The 16,551-nt window shown below is 28.5% G+C and overlaps 2 protein-coding genes across 2 annotated transcripts in view; one reads left to right on the top strand and one right to left on the bottom strand.

Moving 5' to 3' along the window:
• The window catches only part of LOC105843192 (rhodopsin, G0-coupled-like), a 1,422-nt gene extending 581 nt beyond the window's left edge, over positions 1 to 841 (top strand). The window contains exon 1 of the mRNA XM_065816253.1: positions 1 to 841. This exon is cut by the window's left edge and continues 581 nt beyond it. Coding sequence (XP_065672325.1) covers positions 1 to 841 — 841 coding nt within the window.
• A 10,221-nt stretch (positions 842 to 11,062) lies between these two features.
• On the bottom strand, positions 11,063 to 11,563 carry LOC136089998 (piggyBac transposable element-derived protein 4-like). Its single transcript, XM_065816102.1, has one exon. The coding sequence runs from the start codon at positions 11,561 to 11,563 to the stop codon at positions 11,063 to 11,065; it is 501 nt and encodes a 166-aa protein (XP_065672174.1).
• Positions 11,564 to 16,551: the final 4,988 nt, after the last annotated feature.

Here is a 16,551-nt window from a genome sequence, read left to right as displayed (position 1 = left end):
TATAGTTATTTACAAGATCAAAGTGACCAAGTTGCTGCACATTTTTATTCTAAGCATTTCAATTTCCGACGTAATTCATACCTTAATTGGTTACATAGCGGAACTTTGGGTGTTACATGAAGTATACTCTTTGAAAAAGAGTTTTGTTTGCATTGGAGCTTCTTTCCTAATGGTTTTTATTACAGTGTCTAATATTTTACAAGCTGTTATAATATCAATCATGAAAGTAATTGCAATAAGGTGGCCCTTTTTTTACATTATATATTGTAAAACAATAAAGATGAAAATATTATCATTGTTCTTTTGTTATTTTTATGGATTTTTATGGCCTTTTATTCCGTTATTTGGATTGTCAAAGTATGAATTAGACTTGGATAAAATGCAATGTTCGTTTGATTGGAAATTGATACATTCGGGTTCGTTGTCATATCTATTGGTTTTATTTTTATTTTGCTATATTTTATCTATCGTTGCATTGGTTTTTGCCTACATTTCAATAAAGAAAACAGTTGCAGGTCGCTGCACTGTTAAAAGAGCTCAACTAGGTAAAAGTAGAGGTATACAAGAAATGGTTTACTTAAAGTTAGCATTAGGGTCTGCGATATTATACTTTATAATTTGGACCCCCTATGCTGGTGCCAGTATACTTTCAATTTTCAAAATAAAATCTCCAAATGTTATATTTACCCTCTGCGCATTGTTTTCTAAACTATCAGTTGTATCAAATGCATTGATGAACTGTTATTTTAATAAGTATTTTCGAAACCATCTTAAAAAAACTAAACTTTTTCAATACTTTATAAAATGGAACAGAAAAAGTACCGATAAAGTATTATTATAATTTCTCTGAAAATAATTTGTTCATTTATTTGACATAAAATAAAGCAAATTTTTTTTATTAGTATGTAGATTTGTTTAAATCTTTGAAAAATAAGCAAACAAAGATGTACCTTAAAACTATATATATATATATATATATATATATATATATATATATATATATATATATATATATATATATATATATATATATATATATATATATATATATATATATATATATATACATATATATATATATACTAGCATTCGGACCCATAAAAAACGGGTCTTTGTAAGTCTATTCTACACCGACCATTTCTATACTTATACCTTCGTTCAGTATTTTTTAGTAAACGGTAGGAAGACTATACATACTGTCTACGTTTTAAAGTTATGAATAAAAAAATAATTTATAACATAACTTTAAAAAACTTTAAACGCTTCGGTAGTCGTTGCGCAAACCGCTATTTAATGATTGAAAATAAATATCTGTCAAATCTTTGTTTTGAATTAATGATTAATGTTCAATACGTTATGAGTGGAATATAAGAAGCGAACTTGAGTAAAGTTTGACTTAAACTTTGAATTCTGGCTTTGTCAAGTTAGACTTCAAATAAAAGGTTGAGAAAATGCGTAAACGAAATTTGAAAAATCCAAGATCGCGCTTGAGAGTCAAAGGTGAAAAACTTTAAAGGCGTTGATTTGAAGGCGAAGATTTGAATCGGAAAAAAAAACTTTGCAACCAATAGCGGCAGAGTATTTAAAAAGGGAAAACCTTTTAAATAAAGCAAATTAACTTTATATTTAAAAATAATATTTCTGAGTTTTATACTTTAAAGCATTAACTTATAAAAATAAATTAAAAGGTGTTACAAAAGTAATAAATTGAACTTTTTATTTTTATTAAAACTTGGTAACTTAATAAAAAACACTGGATTTAAATGAACATGCTCGTGTTACCTTATATTTAGTCCAAGACTCAACTGTCAATAACAACTGCTTAACATTCAAATAGCATATATGCTATGCGGTTATCAGCGAAGCATATATGTCTAACACAAGGTGTTTTCTTGTTGAAATTTTTATTAAAAAAATTAAACTCCAACAAGGCTGTAAGCAAACTCTAATTACGTTGGAAGTTACCAGAAAGTTAATTAAAAATCATGACAATAGTTTTCAATACCATAGCGAATATAATATTTATAGAGATAGAGGACAAAATCAGTAGAAGAAAATGGTTAACACGAGTTAGATTTTATCTAATGTACGACAGAACCTATTTTTGTTACAACGGTTAACAAATCAGCAATAGAACAGTAAGATCAAAAACAATATAGATCAGAGGCGGATCCAGCATTTTATGGTCTTTGAGATAGCTAACCTCTGCACACGAAGCAAACTCCAAAAAATTATGTTTAAACTTATGTCAAATAAAGATGGTTTGAAAAAAATTGCCTCTCAGTTTGAGCTGACTTGTATTATTGAAGTGACAGGAAGAGCGTGGCCATTTGGTTCAATATATGAATTAGAGAAAAAGTTTTTTGCATTTATTAAGTTTATAATATATACGATTAGTTTCGGTAATAAAACCTACTTATTTTTCAAATTTAAGTGAAAAAGAGTAAAAGAAAACTGGTAAAACTGATCTAATCAAATTCTAATATCCTAACAAAGACAACATTTTGCAAAAATTGCCGCAAAATCTTTTAATTCTATTTTTTTTAATTTGTGGAATGCAATTTTAGAATTTAAATTATTAAAGCTTCAAAAACTTTAAGGTTAAAAGTACATTTTTAGGATACAACTATTGATACAAAACAAACTTAACTTTCTTTCTTGCTCTTTACATATATCATTTTACAATATCAATATTATTTTATATCAAATGACCGAATGAGTCACTGAAGTTCATATTTGAAGTAAGGTCTTCTAATATTATCAGAAAACTTGAGGTACCAGAAAAGCCAAAAAAAAAGCAAAAGCATTATGACATTTAAAAAAAAATTTACAAAAAACATTGACAATGTTACATATTAATACATTGATTTTAATAAACACAATTTTAAGAATTATTTTGTTAGAGCATTTCTATGTTTTTAAATATTATTTTTATTTCACAAGATTTTTTTTTCAGATTGAGTTCTTCATTTACTCTATCAATAACAAAGATTTTCTTTCTTGATATTTTTTGATTCTTTTTGTTTTTATTCTTTGATAAGTTTAATAATTATAAAAAGAATCGAGTAACTATTTTAATTTCTCCTACAAAACCTCTCGTAGATGCTTTTGAACTATTTTCCTCGTTATAATTTTACATTTAATCGTATACCTAAAGATCATTTTATTAAAAGACAATATTGTGAAGTAAATCAAGATATAATAATGTCTATAAAATTTTTTGGTTTTTTTTTTTAAAGTGATACTGCAAACAAAATCCAAAACAACATTCCATTGTCACTCCTGTGCTGATAATATGGGATGTTATCCCCTATAATATGGACGTGCTGATGAGCTTCTAAAACCTGTTTAGTGTCTGAGTTGGTAAAGTCTCGTGATCCTTGAACACATCTAGTTTATTGAATACAAGCAGAAAAAATTTCTTTTGAAGAACTTTAATTACTTGGCTGTTCAAAAAAAAAAATCCTTTTCTGTTATGATACAATTCTGCATTTTCTTCCTCGGGACTTGTTGTAGGATATGCTGCATCTATTGTTCCAATATATCCCGGAAATCGTCAAAGTACGTAAAATCTAAAAAATTTGAAAAAACAGTTTATATATAAAACTTTCTATTCATAAAAAGAATCAATAGCTGATATATATTCTCTATAGTAATACCCACATACACACACACACACACACACACACACATCAATATATATATATATATATATATATATATATATATATATATATATATATATATATATATATATATATATATATATATATATATATATATATATATATATATATATATATATATATATATATATATATATATGTTTATACATAATTGAATATTTAATAATTTTATAAATATAAACTGAATAAGCGCGAATTTCATAAGTGAGAATGCGTAAGTGCAAACTGGCATAAGTGCAAGTTGGCATAAGTGCGCCAAAAGAATTTACAAACATTGGCATAAGTGCAAATGGCATTTCGTACTTATGTTACTTCGCACTTATACAAGTTCGCACCAATTTTTGAAAATTTATTCGGTGCACTTATGCCAGTTCTCAACTATGCCGATTCGACCATACGCCAGTTTTTGCAACTGCTTTGCACTTATGCCAGTTTGCACTTATGCCTTTTCGCACCTGTGCCGATGTTTGTAAATTTATTTGGCGCACTTATGGCATTTTGCATTTATGCCAGTTTGCACCTACGCCATTCGCACTTATTTTAGTTTGCACTTATGCCAGTTCGCACTTATAAATTTTGCGCTAAATCAGTCGTCCTGTTAAAATTTGCATTTTTATTCGGCGCACCTATGCCAATTCGCACTTATGCCAGTTCGCACTTATGCCAGTTTTTGCATCTGTTTTGCACTTATGACAGCTTGCACTTATGCCAATGTTTGTAAATTCTTTTGGCGCGCTTATGCCAAATCGCACTTATACCATCTCGCAATTGTGCCAGTTTTTGTAACTGCTTTGCTGTTATGCCAGTTTGCACTTATGCCAATTCGTAATTTTTTTTTTTTTTTTTTTTTATTCAAATTTTTTTTGTTCTTTAATCCTTACAAATTCGTAAAATATAATAGAATCTTTACAGAGTAAATAAAATTAAAAAAAAAAAAAAAACTACAAAGTTACGTTATACAAAAAAATATATAAAGTAAAACTGTAAAGTATTAGAAATTACTTCAAAGAACGCGGAAAACAAAAAAGAAGTTTTTAATTTTTTGATTTTATTTCAATACACATTAATATAAGTAGGTACACGATTTGCTAAATAGGTAAATTGCTAAATAGGTAATATATAGTCGTTCGAGTGTTGATAAATAAGCCTATTATTTGCTTTTGTGTTTTTATTATTGCTGTTGTTTTTGAGTTATTTAGAGTTTTTTGGGTTATTTAGAGTTTTTTGAGTTATTAGAGTTTACATTAGTTTCGGAACAAAGTTAGATTTATACATAGTTTTAAATGTTTTTGGGTTAATAAAAGTTCATAAAGTTGTTACTGTTTAAAATGAGATCTTTTAAAAACGTTTTCAGAGTATTTAAGTTATTCGATTTTTCCAGTTGAGTATTTTTTGATATTAATTTATTATATAGATAAGGACCACGGTACGAAATGGAAAAGTGCGAGAGATTTGTTTTTTTAAAAGGTACGTTGAAGTTTCCCGTTCCTCTGGTATGGTATCTATTTTTGCTATTTTGGAAAAAATTCTTTGAAAAGTAAGAAGGAACAAGTCCAAGTTTATATTTGAGCATAAATAACAAATTTTGGAATATATTGATTTGATATACATTTAATGCTTTCAAATTTTTTAAAAGTGGCTCAGCATGCGAGAGTCTATCCTTATTAAAAACTATTCTTGCAGCATGTTTTTGCTTTCGATATAGTGTAGTTAGTTTGGATCTATGAGTGCTCGCCCATGCAACATTAGCGTATATATAGTAGCTTTGTATAAACGAGAAGTATAGAAACTTTAAATTATCAGGAGACAGAATAGAACTAGCTTTGTAGAGGATACCAATGTTTTTTGATATTTTGGTATTTAATATATCTATATGTGATTTCCATGAGATGTTCTCATCAATAAGTATCCCAAGAAATTTAGTTGCTTGGGTTCTCTCTATTTCTTTAGTATCTATATTTAGCGAAGGTAAATCGGGTGGTATTTTTTTAAGGTTAGAATGAAAAAGAATGTATTTGGTTTTTTCTGTGTTTAACGATAATTTGTTAGATTTTAACCAACTGTTTATTTTTTCAAGTTCAGTATTTGTAGTTTCATAAAGTTCTGTAATTGATGAGGATGCATAAAATAAATTGGTGTCGTCCGCGAACATTATGAAATCTAATTTACTTGAGGCTTTAGGAAGATCGTTTATGTATATTAAAAACAAAAGAGGTGCAAGAATGGAACCTTGGGGGACACCGCATTTTATTTTGAGTAATTTTGAAAATTTTTTTCCATGAGCAATAACGCATTGTTTTCTGTCTAGTAAAAAATTTTTGAACCAGTTTAGTGCAACACCTTTTATCCCATATCTTTCCATTTTCCTAATTAAGATAGCGTGATCTACCGTGTCAAATGCCTTAGATAAATCAACAAAGACTCCAAGGACGTATTTTTTTTTTTCAAAGGAGTCATTTATATTATTTATAAGATCAAGAATTGCGTGTTCGGTTGAATGTTGCTTTTGGAAGCCAAACTGTTTTTCATTTAGGATTTTGTTATTTGTTAGTTATTTATACAGTTTATTGTATATTACTCTCTCTAAAAGTTTTGAAAATACAGGTAGCACTGAGATAGGTCTGTAGTTATTTAGTGTAAATGCATCACCGGTTTTTAATACTGGTATTACCTTAGCTATTTTTAATTTATTCGGTACGGATCCTGTAATAATTGAAGATTTAAAAATTTCATAGATTGGTTGTTTTATCTCCGGAAACACATTTACAACTATATAGCTACAAATGTCGTCTATCCCAGGAGCCTTATTCGTCTTAAGAAAGTTTTTTGCAATTTCTAGTTCTTCATGGTTTAGTTCAGAGAAAATATTTAAACAGAAATGTTGGTTTGTGATATAGGTTTCGAATTTTTTAATTAAATAAAGAATATTTAATTTTAAAAAATAAAGTTTTAAAAGCTTTTTTGATTAATGACTTTTTCAGACAAAAAAATTGGGTTAATACAAGGGTTGTTGGGCGAAAAACAAAACTTACGAAAGTTTCGTATTTTTTCTTACGTATTTCAAATTGCTATTGTGGAAGTTGTACATGCGCAAATTCACCTTCCGTAACGCATTATACGAAAAAAACAAATAATTATTCCGTAATAATGCTTTGTGAAAAGAAATTTACGAAAATTATTCTTATTTAAATGATAAATAATAATATTTTTTTTATATAACAGTTTAATGAATGCTTTCGAGTCTTTTCTGTAAGTGCACATTCCGAAATGCTCATTCCATAAGGAACTTTTTCGCAAGTATACTTTCGAAATGTTTTTATGTAAAGCACTTTTTAATCGCTTTTTAATCGATATTATATCATTATAATTAGCATGTGGTATGTTGACACCAAGATATTTCAGATAGACCTTTTTATTATTGTAAAATAATCTTTTGAAAATGTAAATAAATTTTACGAAACATGTCAAGAATAAAAAACATCGTGTTATTTTTAAAAATAATTACTTATTGTATGCTATTACGACGTTTAATATATATATAATATATATATATATATATATATATATATATATATATATATATATATATATATATATATATATATATATATATATATATATATATTTATATACATTTATTGTTGTATATTGCTGGAAATACAACTCTTTTCTGTTTAAGAGTGATCAATATCTTTTTAAAAAAAATAGATCAAATAATATTAAAATATTTTAAATGAAAAAATACAACTTTATAATGGAACTTGATCATGCCATTCGGCTATCATCAGCCATATTATTCAAATATAAAATAAAAACCGTTATAAAAAATACAAATTTAGCGTTGCAACGGCATCTGACGTCAAGTGTACGTGATCCGATATTTGCTAATCGCCGGAATCAAAGTTAGAAAGTAAAAATTTTTTCCGACGCCTACAAGCAAAAACCAATTCACTTTTTTTATTAAGTAGTAAACCACTATCAATAATCATAATAAAATATTTTTCACTGATTCAAAGGTTATACTTTTTTGTAGATGGATTATAAGTTTGGCATCTTTTAATTATGTTCCACTTAATTATAGGCATGTTACCTGCGTCTTTGTGTTTCCAGATTTCTTTGGAAAGTTCTGTATCATTTCTATACCTGGTTGCATTAAATGATTTAAGGTGGTTTGCAAATCTGAGCTTGAATGCGTTTTCACTGATACCGATGTAAGATTTTTCCGTAAGACTGTGATTAGGTGATGATAAAGTGGCTTTATATATAACGGTTTTATATATTTATAACGGTTTTTATTTTATATTTGAATAATAATAAACGGTATATATATTTATAACGATTTTTATTTTATATTTGAATAATATGGCTAATGATTGCCGAATGGCATGAAACTTCAAGTTCCATTATAAAGTTGTATTTTCTCATTTAAAATATTTTAATATCATTTGATCAATTTTTTTTCAAAAAGATACTGATCACTCTTAAACAGACAAGAGTTGTATTTCCAGCAATATACAACATTTATTAATAAATTTATTGCTCCCCCTGTTGAGCACTCTTCTCAAGTCGTTAAAAATGGAAAAAGTTACTTCAATTATTCAATAAAAAATATACCTATACCATCAAATAAAGAATAAAAATTGCGATTGCTTGAAAAAACTGAGATTGATTAAAAGGATGCGATGAAAGGCGTTTTTCTTCATAAATCACCAGTCTAACGGTATGAATGATATTAATAGTAAGAGTAATAAATATACCAAATTTAATTCTTATGGTATTAACACACCACATTGTCCACAACAAATTAAAGATATGCGTGCGTTTGACTGCGATTTATTCAAATTAATTAAGAACAAACAGTTTAGGAAGGTTCAATGCGCCTTCCAAAATAAATCAAAAAAAGACATTTCTTCTATTCGAAAATCAACGTATACTTACACTTACGCAGATAAAACACCAAATCTGTATAAATTATCAAAAGACGAATACAACAAGTTGTTAATGAACACTACTACATCTAACTATAAAAAAACCAACCCTATTATAAAAGATCACATTAATAAAGAAGGAAAAACTATTCTAAAGAATCATGACGTTTTTAAAAAAATCAATATAAACAGTTCTTCCAATTGTTTCATTACATTAAAAGACCATAAACCTAATTTTTTAAATAATCCTACTGTTCGTCTAATTAACCCAGCTAAGAATGAAATTGGTAGAATAAGTAAGCATATTTTATCAGATATTATCACCAACCTAAGAAATATTTTGTAATTAAATCAGTGGGATAGTACAAAAAATGTAATAAATTGGTTCAAAAAGATCAATGACAAAAATGATCAATTCCATAAACTTTGCAGGACAATACGTTTCCATTGATGCTGATCATAAATCTTTAATTCTCCACGCGCGTAATTATTTACCATTGATCAAGTTTGGATTAAGATATCGAGTGGTTTGTTTGATGTAACCATGGGTGCATTTGATGGAGAGGAAGTGTGTGAGTTAGTTGGTATTTTTCTTCTCTTCCGAGTTTCTCAATTTTATGAAAAATCTGATTTTGGATTATATAGAGACGATGGCCTAGCCGTGTTTAAAAACGCAAGCGGACCAAAAATGGAAAAAATTAGGAAGCATTTTACTCAAATATTTAAACAATACAACCTCTGTATTTCCACTCAATCTAATATGAAAGTTGTTAACTACCTTGATGTTACATTTTATCTTAATAACTGCACTTTTCAACCTTACCATAAACCTGATAGTACGCTAAATTATATCCATGCTAGTTCCACCCATCCACCAAGCATTTTAAAATTACCAACCTCAATTGAACATAGATTATCTTCCAATTCTTCAAACGAAAAAATTTTCCATAAGTCTGTTCCTATTTATAAAGACGCATTAGAAAAGTCTGGATTTCACACCAATCTCCAATATCATTCAAATCTAAATCCCTCTAATACCAATAAACGAAAAAGAAACATAATATGGTTTAATCCTCCTTTCAGTAAAAATGTGGTAACAAAAATTGGACACCTTTTCCTAAACTTAATTGACTTACATTTTCCATTACATCATAAGCTCAACAAAATTTTCAACAGAAACACAATAAAAGTGAGTTACAGCTGCATGCCAAATATTCGATCTATTATTAATTTACACAACCAACAAATTTTGCACAACAAACTCACCACTAATGATATAAATTGCAACTGCATTAAGAAAACTGCATGCCTGTTAAATAACGAATGTCTATCAAAAAACGTTGTATATAAAGCCACTTTATCATCACCTAATCCCAGTCTTACGGAAAATTCTTACATCGGTATCAGTGAAAACGCATTTAAGCTCAGATTTGCAAACCACTTTAAATTCTTTGGAAAGTTCTGTATAGAAATGATACAGAACTTTCCAAAGAAATCTGGAAACACAAAGACGCAGGTAACTTGCCTATAATTAAGTGGAACATAATTAAAAGATGCCAAACTTATAATCCATCTACAAAAAAGTGTAATCTTTGCATCAGCGAAAAATATTTTATTATGAATTTGCATAAATTTCACAAACAGCGCACTCATATCGTGTTTCTTTACGTTTTATTTTAGAGCAGACTCGACATGGTTTTTTTGGGAATTTTTTCTTTTCATTTGGTGGTATTGAAAACAAGTAGTGGAAGCTATTATTGGTGATTCGAGAAACAGCTTCATTCAAACGTTCACCCAATTAATCCGTAACAGTTAATTCTCTAAACTTAAGCAAGGAAGTTGTTTACCTAGTCCATATTTGCTGTTTAGACAGTAAGCATTAAGCAAATAGTATCAAAGAGACAAAGTGCTGCTTTTTTGTACCATCTAATTGTCTTTCTTAGGCAATCTTAATATGATACCATTTGTTCCGCCCTATCTACTCCTGACATACATTGATTGTAATCTTTAATAATATTGGCTTTCATTTTCTTCTCTCCTCTTCTGTTTTTCACTTCAATCATTTGCAACGAATGCAAATTGCTAATCATTAGCACGTCTTTTTTGTCTTTCCATTTAGCAACCACAACACCCTCTCTGCTTCTGCTTATAAGGTCTCCCTGTTTCAGTTTTGCTTTTGTACATTCTTTTAAATTTGATATTCGGTCAGTTCTTAAAGTACCACAAGTGTATGTTTTTTTGATTTATCATGTGATTTGTTAACTCAAAGGAGTTGTAAAAGTTATCGGTGGACTGGTGATAACCTTTTCCCAGAAATTTTCCCATAAAGTCTAAAACAATAGTTCCCGTTTGACCCAGCAAATGTTTACCGAGTGTTGTCTCGCCAGAGTAGATTTTTACTTTTAGTACAAAACCATCTGATTCGCAAAGCTCAGAGAACTTGATGCCTTACTTATGTCTTTTATTTTTCACATACTGCTTGAATACAAGGCACCCCTTCCAAAGCATCATTGACTCATCGATTGATATATTATTATTAGGACAGTAGATATTACCCATTGTATTATTTAAGTGATCGAGAAGTCCAATAATTTTAAACACGTGTCCACTACCTTCATTGTTAATAAAATGCCAAAACCGTAACATTAGTTGGAATTTATTTCGTGGCATTATTCTTGAAAATAAGGGAACTCTATAGAGACTGTTCTTAGACCAATAGTGTTCTAAAGATGGCATTTTGACACACCTCGTTTGAAGAAGAACTCCAAGAAACTGCCGCATATCTTCTGAATTTATTGGTTTCCAATCTTTAAAATGTGAGCTTCTTGTGAGGGGACGCTGCTTATTTATTTCTTGCGTTGCGTAGCGATTAGTTTCAACTACCATAGTATTTATAAGCTCTTCTGTAGCAAATAGTCTAAAGAAATCTAATGGTTTCTTGCTCTCCATGTTAATCTTCAAACCAGGATTGGTAGTAAATTGAATTTGTTTTACAATATTCGGCTCATCTTTCCATTGGTTTGAATTTCTAGATGGATTTGTTTCTAGATGGATGAAGTTGTTTTGTCAGGCAAAATATTACTTATAAGATCTACCTGTTGAGCTTTATTTTGATTTTGTCTATAAGCAAGACCACCCGTTTTTCTAGCTCTTTTCGGCGGCATTAAAAAATCTTCTGCAGTGGCTGCTAGATGAACGTCTGTAAACTGATAATCATCACTTTCTTCAGTGTTATTATCTTCAGAACCTGATTCTGATACAGTCAAGCTCGAAGACGTAGTAGTATAAGCGAAAAATGAATCCGAATCTGCGATATCATAATCTTCACTATCCTCACAATCTTTTATAATCATATTTGCTGATTCAATTGTGGAATATCTGTGTTGAGCTAATATGAGATAGATAAGTTTATAAATTATCTATTTATGAAAAAGAAATTACTTATCTATAAAACACATTAATTAGTATACTGTGTAAAAAAATTCGAAGGGCACACTAAAATATTTTTTAATATATTAAATAACATTTTGTGAACGTTGTGTAAAACAACCGAATAAGTTGAATAAAACATTATGTTTTATATTCATCGAATGAGTTATTGAATGTACTGAGCAAAATGACGACTCAATTGTCATTTTGCGACTCTGGCGCAAGCTTTAGGTGTAAAAATAAGACAGCATACAATTGGGTTCTTAGCGGAAATTTAAATTTCCTTGGAAGATATGGAGTTACCGCCAACCACAAATCCCTTTTTCATTACTTTTTTATTTTGTTGATGATATACTATTATTTATTGAAAACCAACCAATATTTTGCCTTATCTTGTAATATTAGGATCAATATTACAAGGTAAGGCAAAAAATATAAAATTACGGCAAAAAATTAAGGCAAAAAATATAAAATTAAGGCAAAAAATATAAAATTAAGGTAAAAAAATTAAAAATACGAATAACTTCTTTATGATAATCTATATTATAAACATTTCTCAATTACAACTTTCATCTTTTAAATTACATTTAACGTTTCTTAATTACAACTTTCAAGTTCTCAATTACATCTTGATAAGGTGTAGTCACTCCAATGAGTTATACTCATTACAGTGTTACGAGTAAACTCGTACTTCGGCACTGGAGAAAAAAATTTCTTCTCCATTGCCAAAGTACGAGTATACTCGTAGTGCTCATTTTTTGTCAGTTATATTCAGAATAAAAAATACTATAGAATTATTTTAGATTAAAAATATTTTATTTATTGAAATGTTGATATCTAGCCTTGGTAATGAGAATGAAAGCGCGAAAAACAGCATCGGCAAAAATTAATCATTGCAGACATTATGGCTCGGCAAAAAAAGAAAGCATAGCTTAAAATAGCTATGCAGTGAACGTGTTATAAGAAAAAATAACTCAACAAACCGCTGATTTTTTAGTTTGTTTTCCCCCAATTCAAGACGGCTCATTTTAAAACGATACTTTTAATACGGAGTGACGTCACCCAGACTGGAGGAATAAAAATTTTCAGCGAATACAAAAAAGAAACTGAAATTATGCTGAACAGCAAGAAAAAAACTTTGTTGAAATTTTAAGCTCCAATTTAAAAATACTAAATGATCGATTAAGCCGAATTGAAAACAAATCTGTGAAAAGTTTAAGCAAAATAAACAAATTAGAAAAAGAACTTGATAAATTAAAAGATAGTCTAAACTTTCACGAACATTTAATCGATCAAAAAATTAAAACGCCATGTAATAACTTAGAAAACGAAAGCCCTGTAAAAATTATTAGCGACAAAAATAGGATATTAGAAGATTGATCTAGATGAAATAACCTTAGAATAGAAGGTATTACCGGAAGTATAAACGAAACCTGGAATGAGACCGAAAATAAAGTTTAAAAACTATTCTCTAATACTTTAGGAGTCAATGAAGTTGAAATTGATAGAGCTCACCGCACAGGTTACAAAAAAGAAGGGCGACCGAGAACTATCATAAGGAAACTACTAAGATATAAAGATAAAGTTATAATTCTAAACGAAGCTCAAGGACTAAACATCTACATCAATGAAGATTATTCTCGAGAGACAGCAATTATAAGGAAGAAATTGTTTATTTATTTAAAACTTTATTTTCAGTTGATTGTTTAAGTTTTATATACAGCTAAATAAAATCAACACACTAAACTGTATAAGACGATAAAAACAAACATACATAGAGTGAGTTAAAATAAAAAAATAGAAAAATTTTAAATAATTTACATAGTAAATAATATAAATGTCAATAAATACAACAAATTGGTTATTTTTTGATGTAAAAAATAAAAAATAAAAAAATTATTTTTGACAGATTTTACAAAAACAAGATTTTCCATACCATGTTAAAATACTTTTTTTGAACATCTTTAAACAATTTATTGACATTGTCGAGAGAGTTCCATAGCTAGGTTGCTCTACATAAGTTACTATTTATGAACTTATGTTTAAAGACTATGGGTGGGAGTACTAATTTTTTACTACAGTAAAGACTTAACGGCAGGGATTTTTTGATAAAAAGATCTAACATAAATTCTGGATTTAAACCATTTATAAATTTAAAAACTTCAGTTAATAATAACCTTAAATTTCTAAGGTGGATACTTGAGTTATTTTCTATTTTTTGAACTTCTTCTAATGGGAGATCAAATCTTTTCTAGACAACGCGACGTCCTTTTTGATGAATTTTAATAATTAGGTTATTATTATACTTTGGACAAAACATCCAAATCAAAAAATAATATGAAAAATTTGACAGTATAAAAGCATTGAATAAAACAGTAGCTTGTTTTACTGATAAGAAACTCCTTATTTGTGAAAGAGCAAAGCATTCACTATTCTCTGTTCCACACAGACTTTCAACATGATCATCAAATTTCAAATCTTTATCGATTGTAACCCCGGGAAGTTATAATACTCTCTACATTGTTGTCACAAACAGAGAGAGTGTTGTTATCAGCATTTTTGCAGATTTCAGAGTCTTTTATAAGTAAGATAAAATCGTTGATAAAAATATTAAAGAAAATTGGTCCCAAAATTGAGCCTTGAGGTACACCAGATTCCATATCTAAGTATTTAGGAAATGACAATCCAAGTCTTACCCTCTGTTTGTTAGCAGTAAGGTAAGATAATAAGAGTTTGAAGCTATCGTAAGAAAACCCATAGCCTTCTAACTTAGCTATAGGCAAATCATGTGGAATTAAATCATATGCCATCGATAAATCCATAAGCATAGCGCCAACTATACCTCCTTTATCCAAGCATTTTTGCCACTAATTAACTAAATTAAAAAGTGCGTGCTGTGCACTATACTCTCTCCAAAACCCACACAGTAATTTGTTAAAGTTTGGCTCTATAAAAACCCGTATTTGCTTGTAAATAACGATTTCAAGTCCTTTTGAGAGAACTGGCAGAATATTTATTAGGCGGAAGTTACGCTTATCCGTAGGGTCGTTTTTTTTTTAATACATGTTATGACATCGGTTGTTTTTAAGAAGGACGGGAATTCGCCTTGAGATTTGCAATTATTTATACAAGAAGTGAGGCTTTCTCTAAAATCCATGACATAAGTTTTTAACATAAACGTTGGAATATCTCCACTATTCTTCTTTTTACTCTATTAAAAGAATAATTTTTGTTATAGTAATTTAAGTGATTTAAGTGATTTAAGTGATTTAAGTGATTTAAGTGATTTAAGTAATTTAAGTAATTTAAGTGATTAAGTAATTTAATGAAATTTAAAATTTTGAAGATACAATTTGGATTTGTTTTTAATGTTTATAATACTGGGATGGCTTGCATATATTATAATAGCAAATTCAACAGACACATATACATTGCAAGAAGAAGGATGCAACGTTTGTGAAATATAAGTTGAAAATGTTTGAAACTTGAAAGTTACCCGATATAGTTTCCCCATGTTCAATCAACGTTATACAATCGTTCGATTTACCAGATTTATTAGAAAGAAAAGGCTTGCATACCTTCCACAGAGATGTAGTGGAAGACTTGATTAAATTTGTCTTACTAAAATGTATTTTCTTTGCTTTTTTTATTCAAGTTCACAACGTAGTTTCTTTGTTTCCTATAAAGAGACAAAAGGCCGGGTTAATAAAAATGAACTATTGCTTTTACTTAGTAATTGGTCAGCTTTACGTGAATAAAAACTTCAGCAGTTTTGCTCAAATTTTTATTCACGTAAAGTTAAGCAATTTACTCAGTAATTGCTCAGCTTTACGTGAATAAAAACTTAAGCAAAATTGCTGAAGTTTTTATTCACGTAAAGCTGACCAATTACGGCCTAATGGAATGTCTGATTTTTCAATCTGGAATTATTTTTTTAATTTTGAGCGAAGCATAATTGCTTTTTTAAAATTCTTAGTCATAAATGGCTTATCGTTACTTCTTAGGTTTTTAATTTTTAATGGAGCATATAGATTTAAATAGTTGCAAAAGATAGCGTTAAACTCACTAATGTCATTACAAAATCTCAATTTATTTTTTATTGTTTCAGAAAATATAACACTTGAAAAGTTTTTAAAAAACCTGTAAATTAATTTTTTTGGAGGTAACTTGCTGGTAGGCCTGAGCATTGTAAAAATAAGATTTATTGAGGCAAAACAAAGAAGAGAAAAGAGAGAAAATGTCGGAATAAGGTACGGTAACATAATTAAACTAAAAAACGTATCTATCAAGAAAAATATAATTAAGTAAAAGTATTTATTTTTATTATCATAAAAGAGATATAGAAATTTAATAACAAAAATGACTGACAAAATAATTAAAACAAAAACTTTTGAGATTTTTGATAAGAAAAATTACTTTAACAAGAATAAAACTACTTTTGAATAATTATAAATAAGAAAAAAACTACTTTAGAATAAAAATAATGATCCTGAAATAGATTTTTTTGT

The sequence above is a fragment of the Hydra vulgaris genome, chromosome 13, assembly GCF_038396675.1.
Source record: "Hydra vulgaris chromosome 13, alternate assembly HydraT2T_AEP".
Lineage (NCBI taxonomy): Eukaryota > Metazoa > Cnidaria > Hydrozoa > Anthoathecata > Hydridae > Hydra > Hydra vulgaris.
This window is presented reverse-complemented; position numbering and strand designations above follow the sequence as displayed.

Coding starts and splice junctions, on each gene's coding strand:
- LOC136089998 (XM_065816102.1), bottom strand. CDS start 11,563: ATGGAGAGCAAGAAACCATTAGATTTCTTTAGACTATTTGCTACAGAA.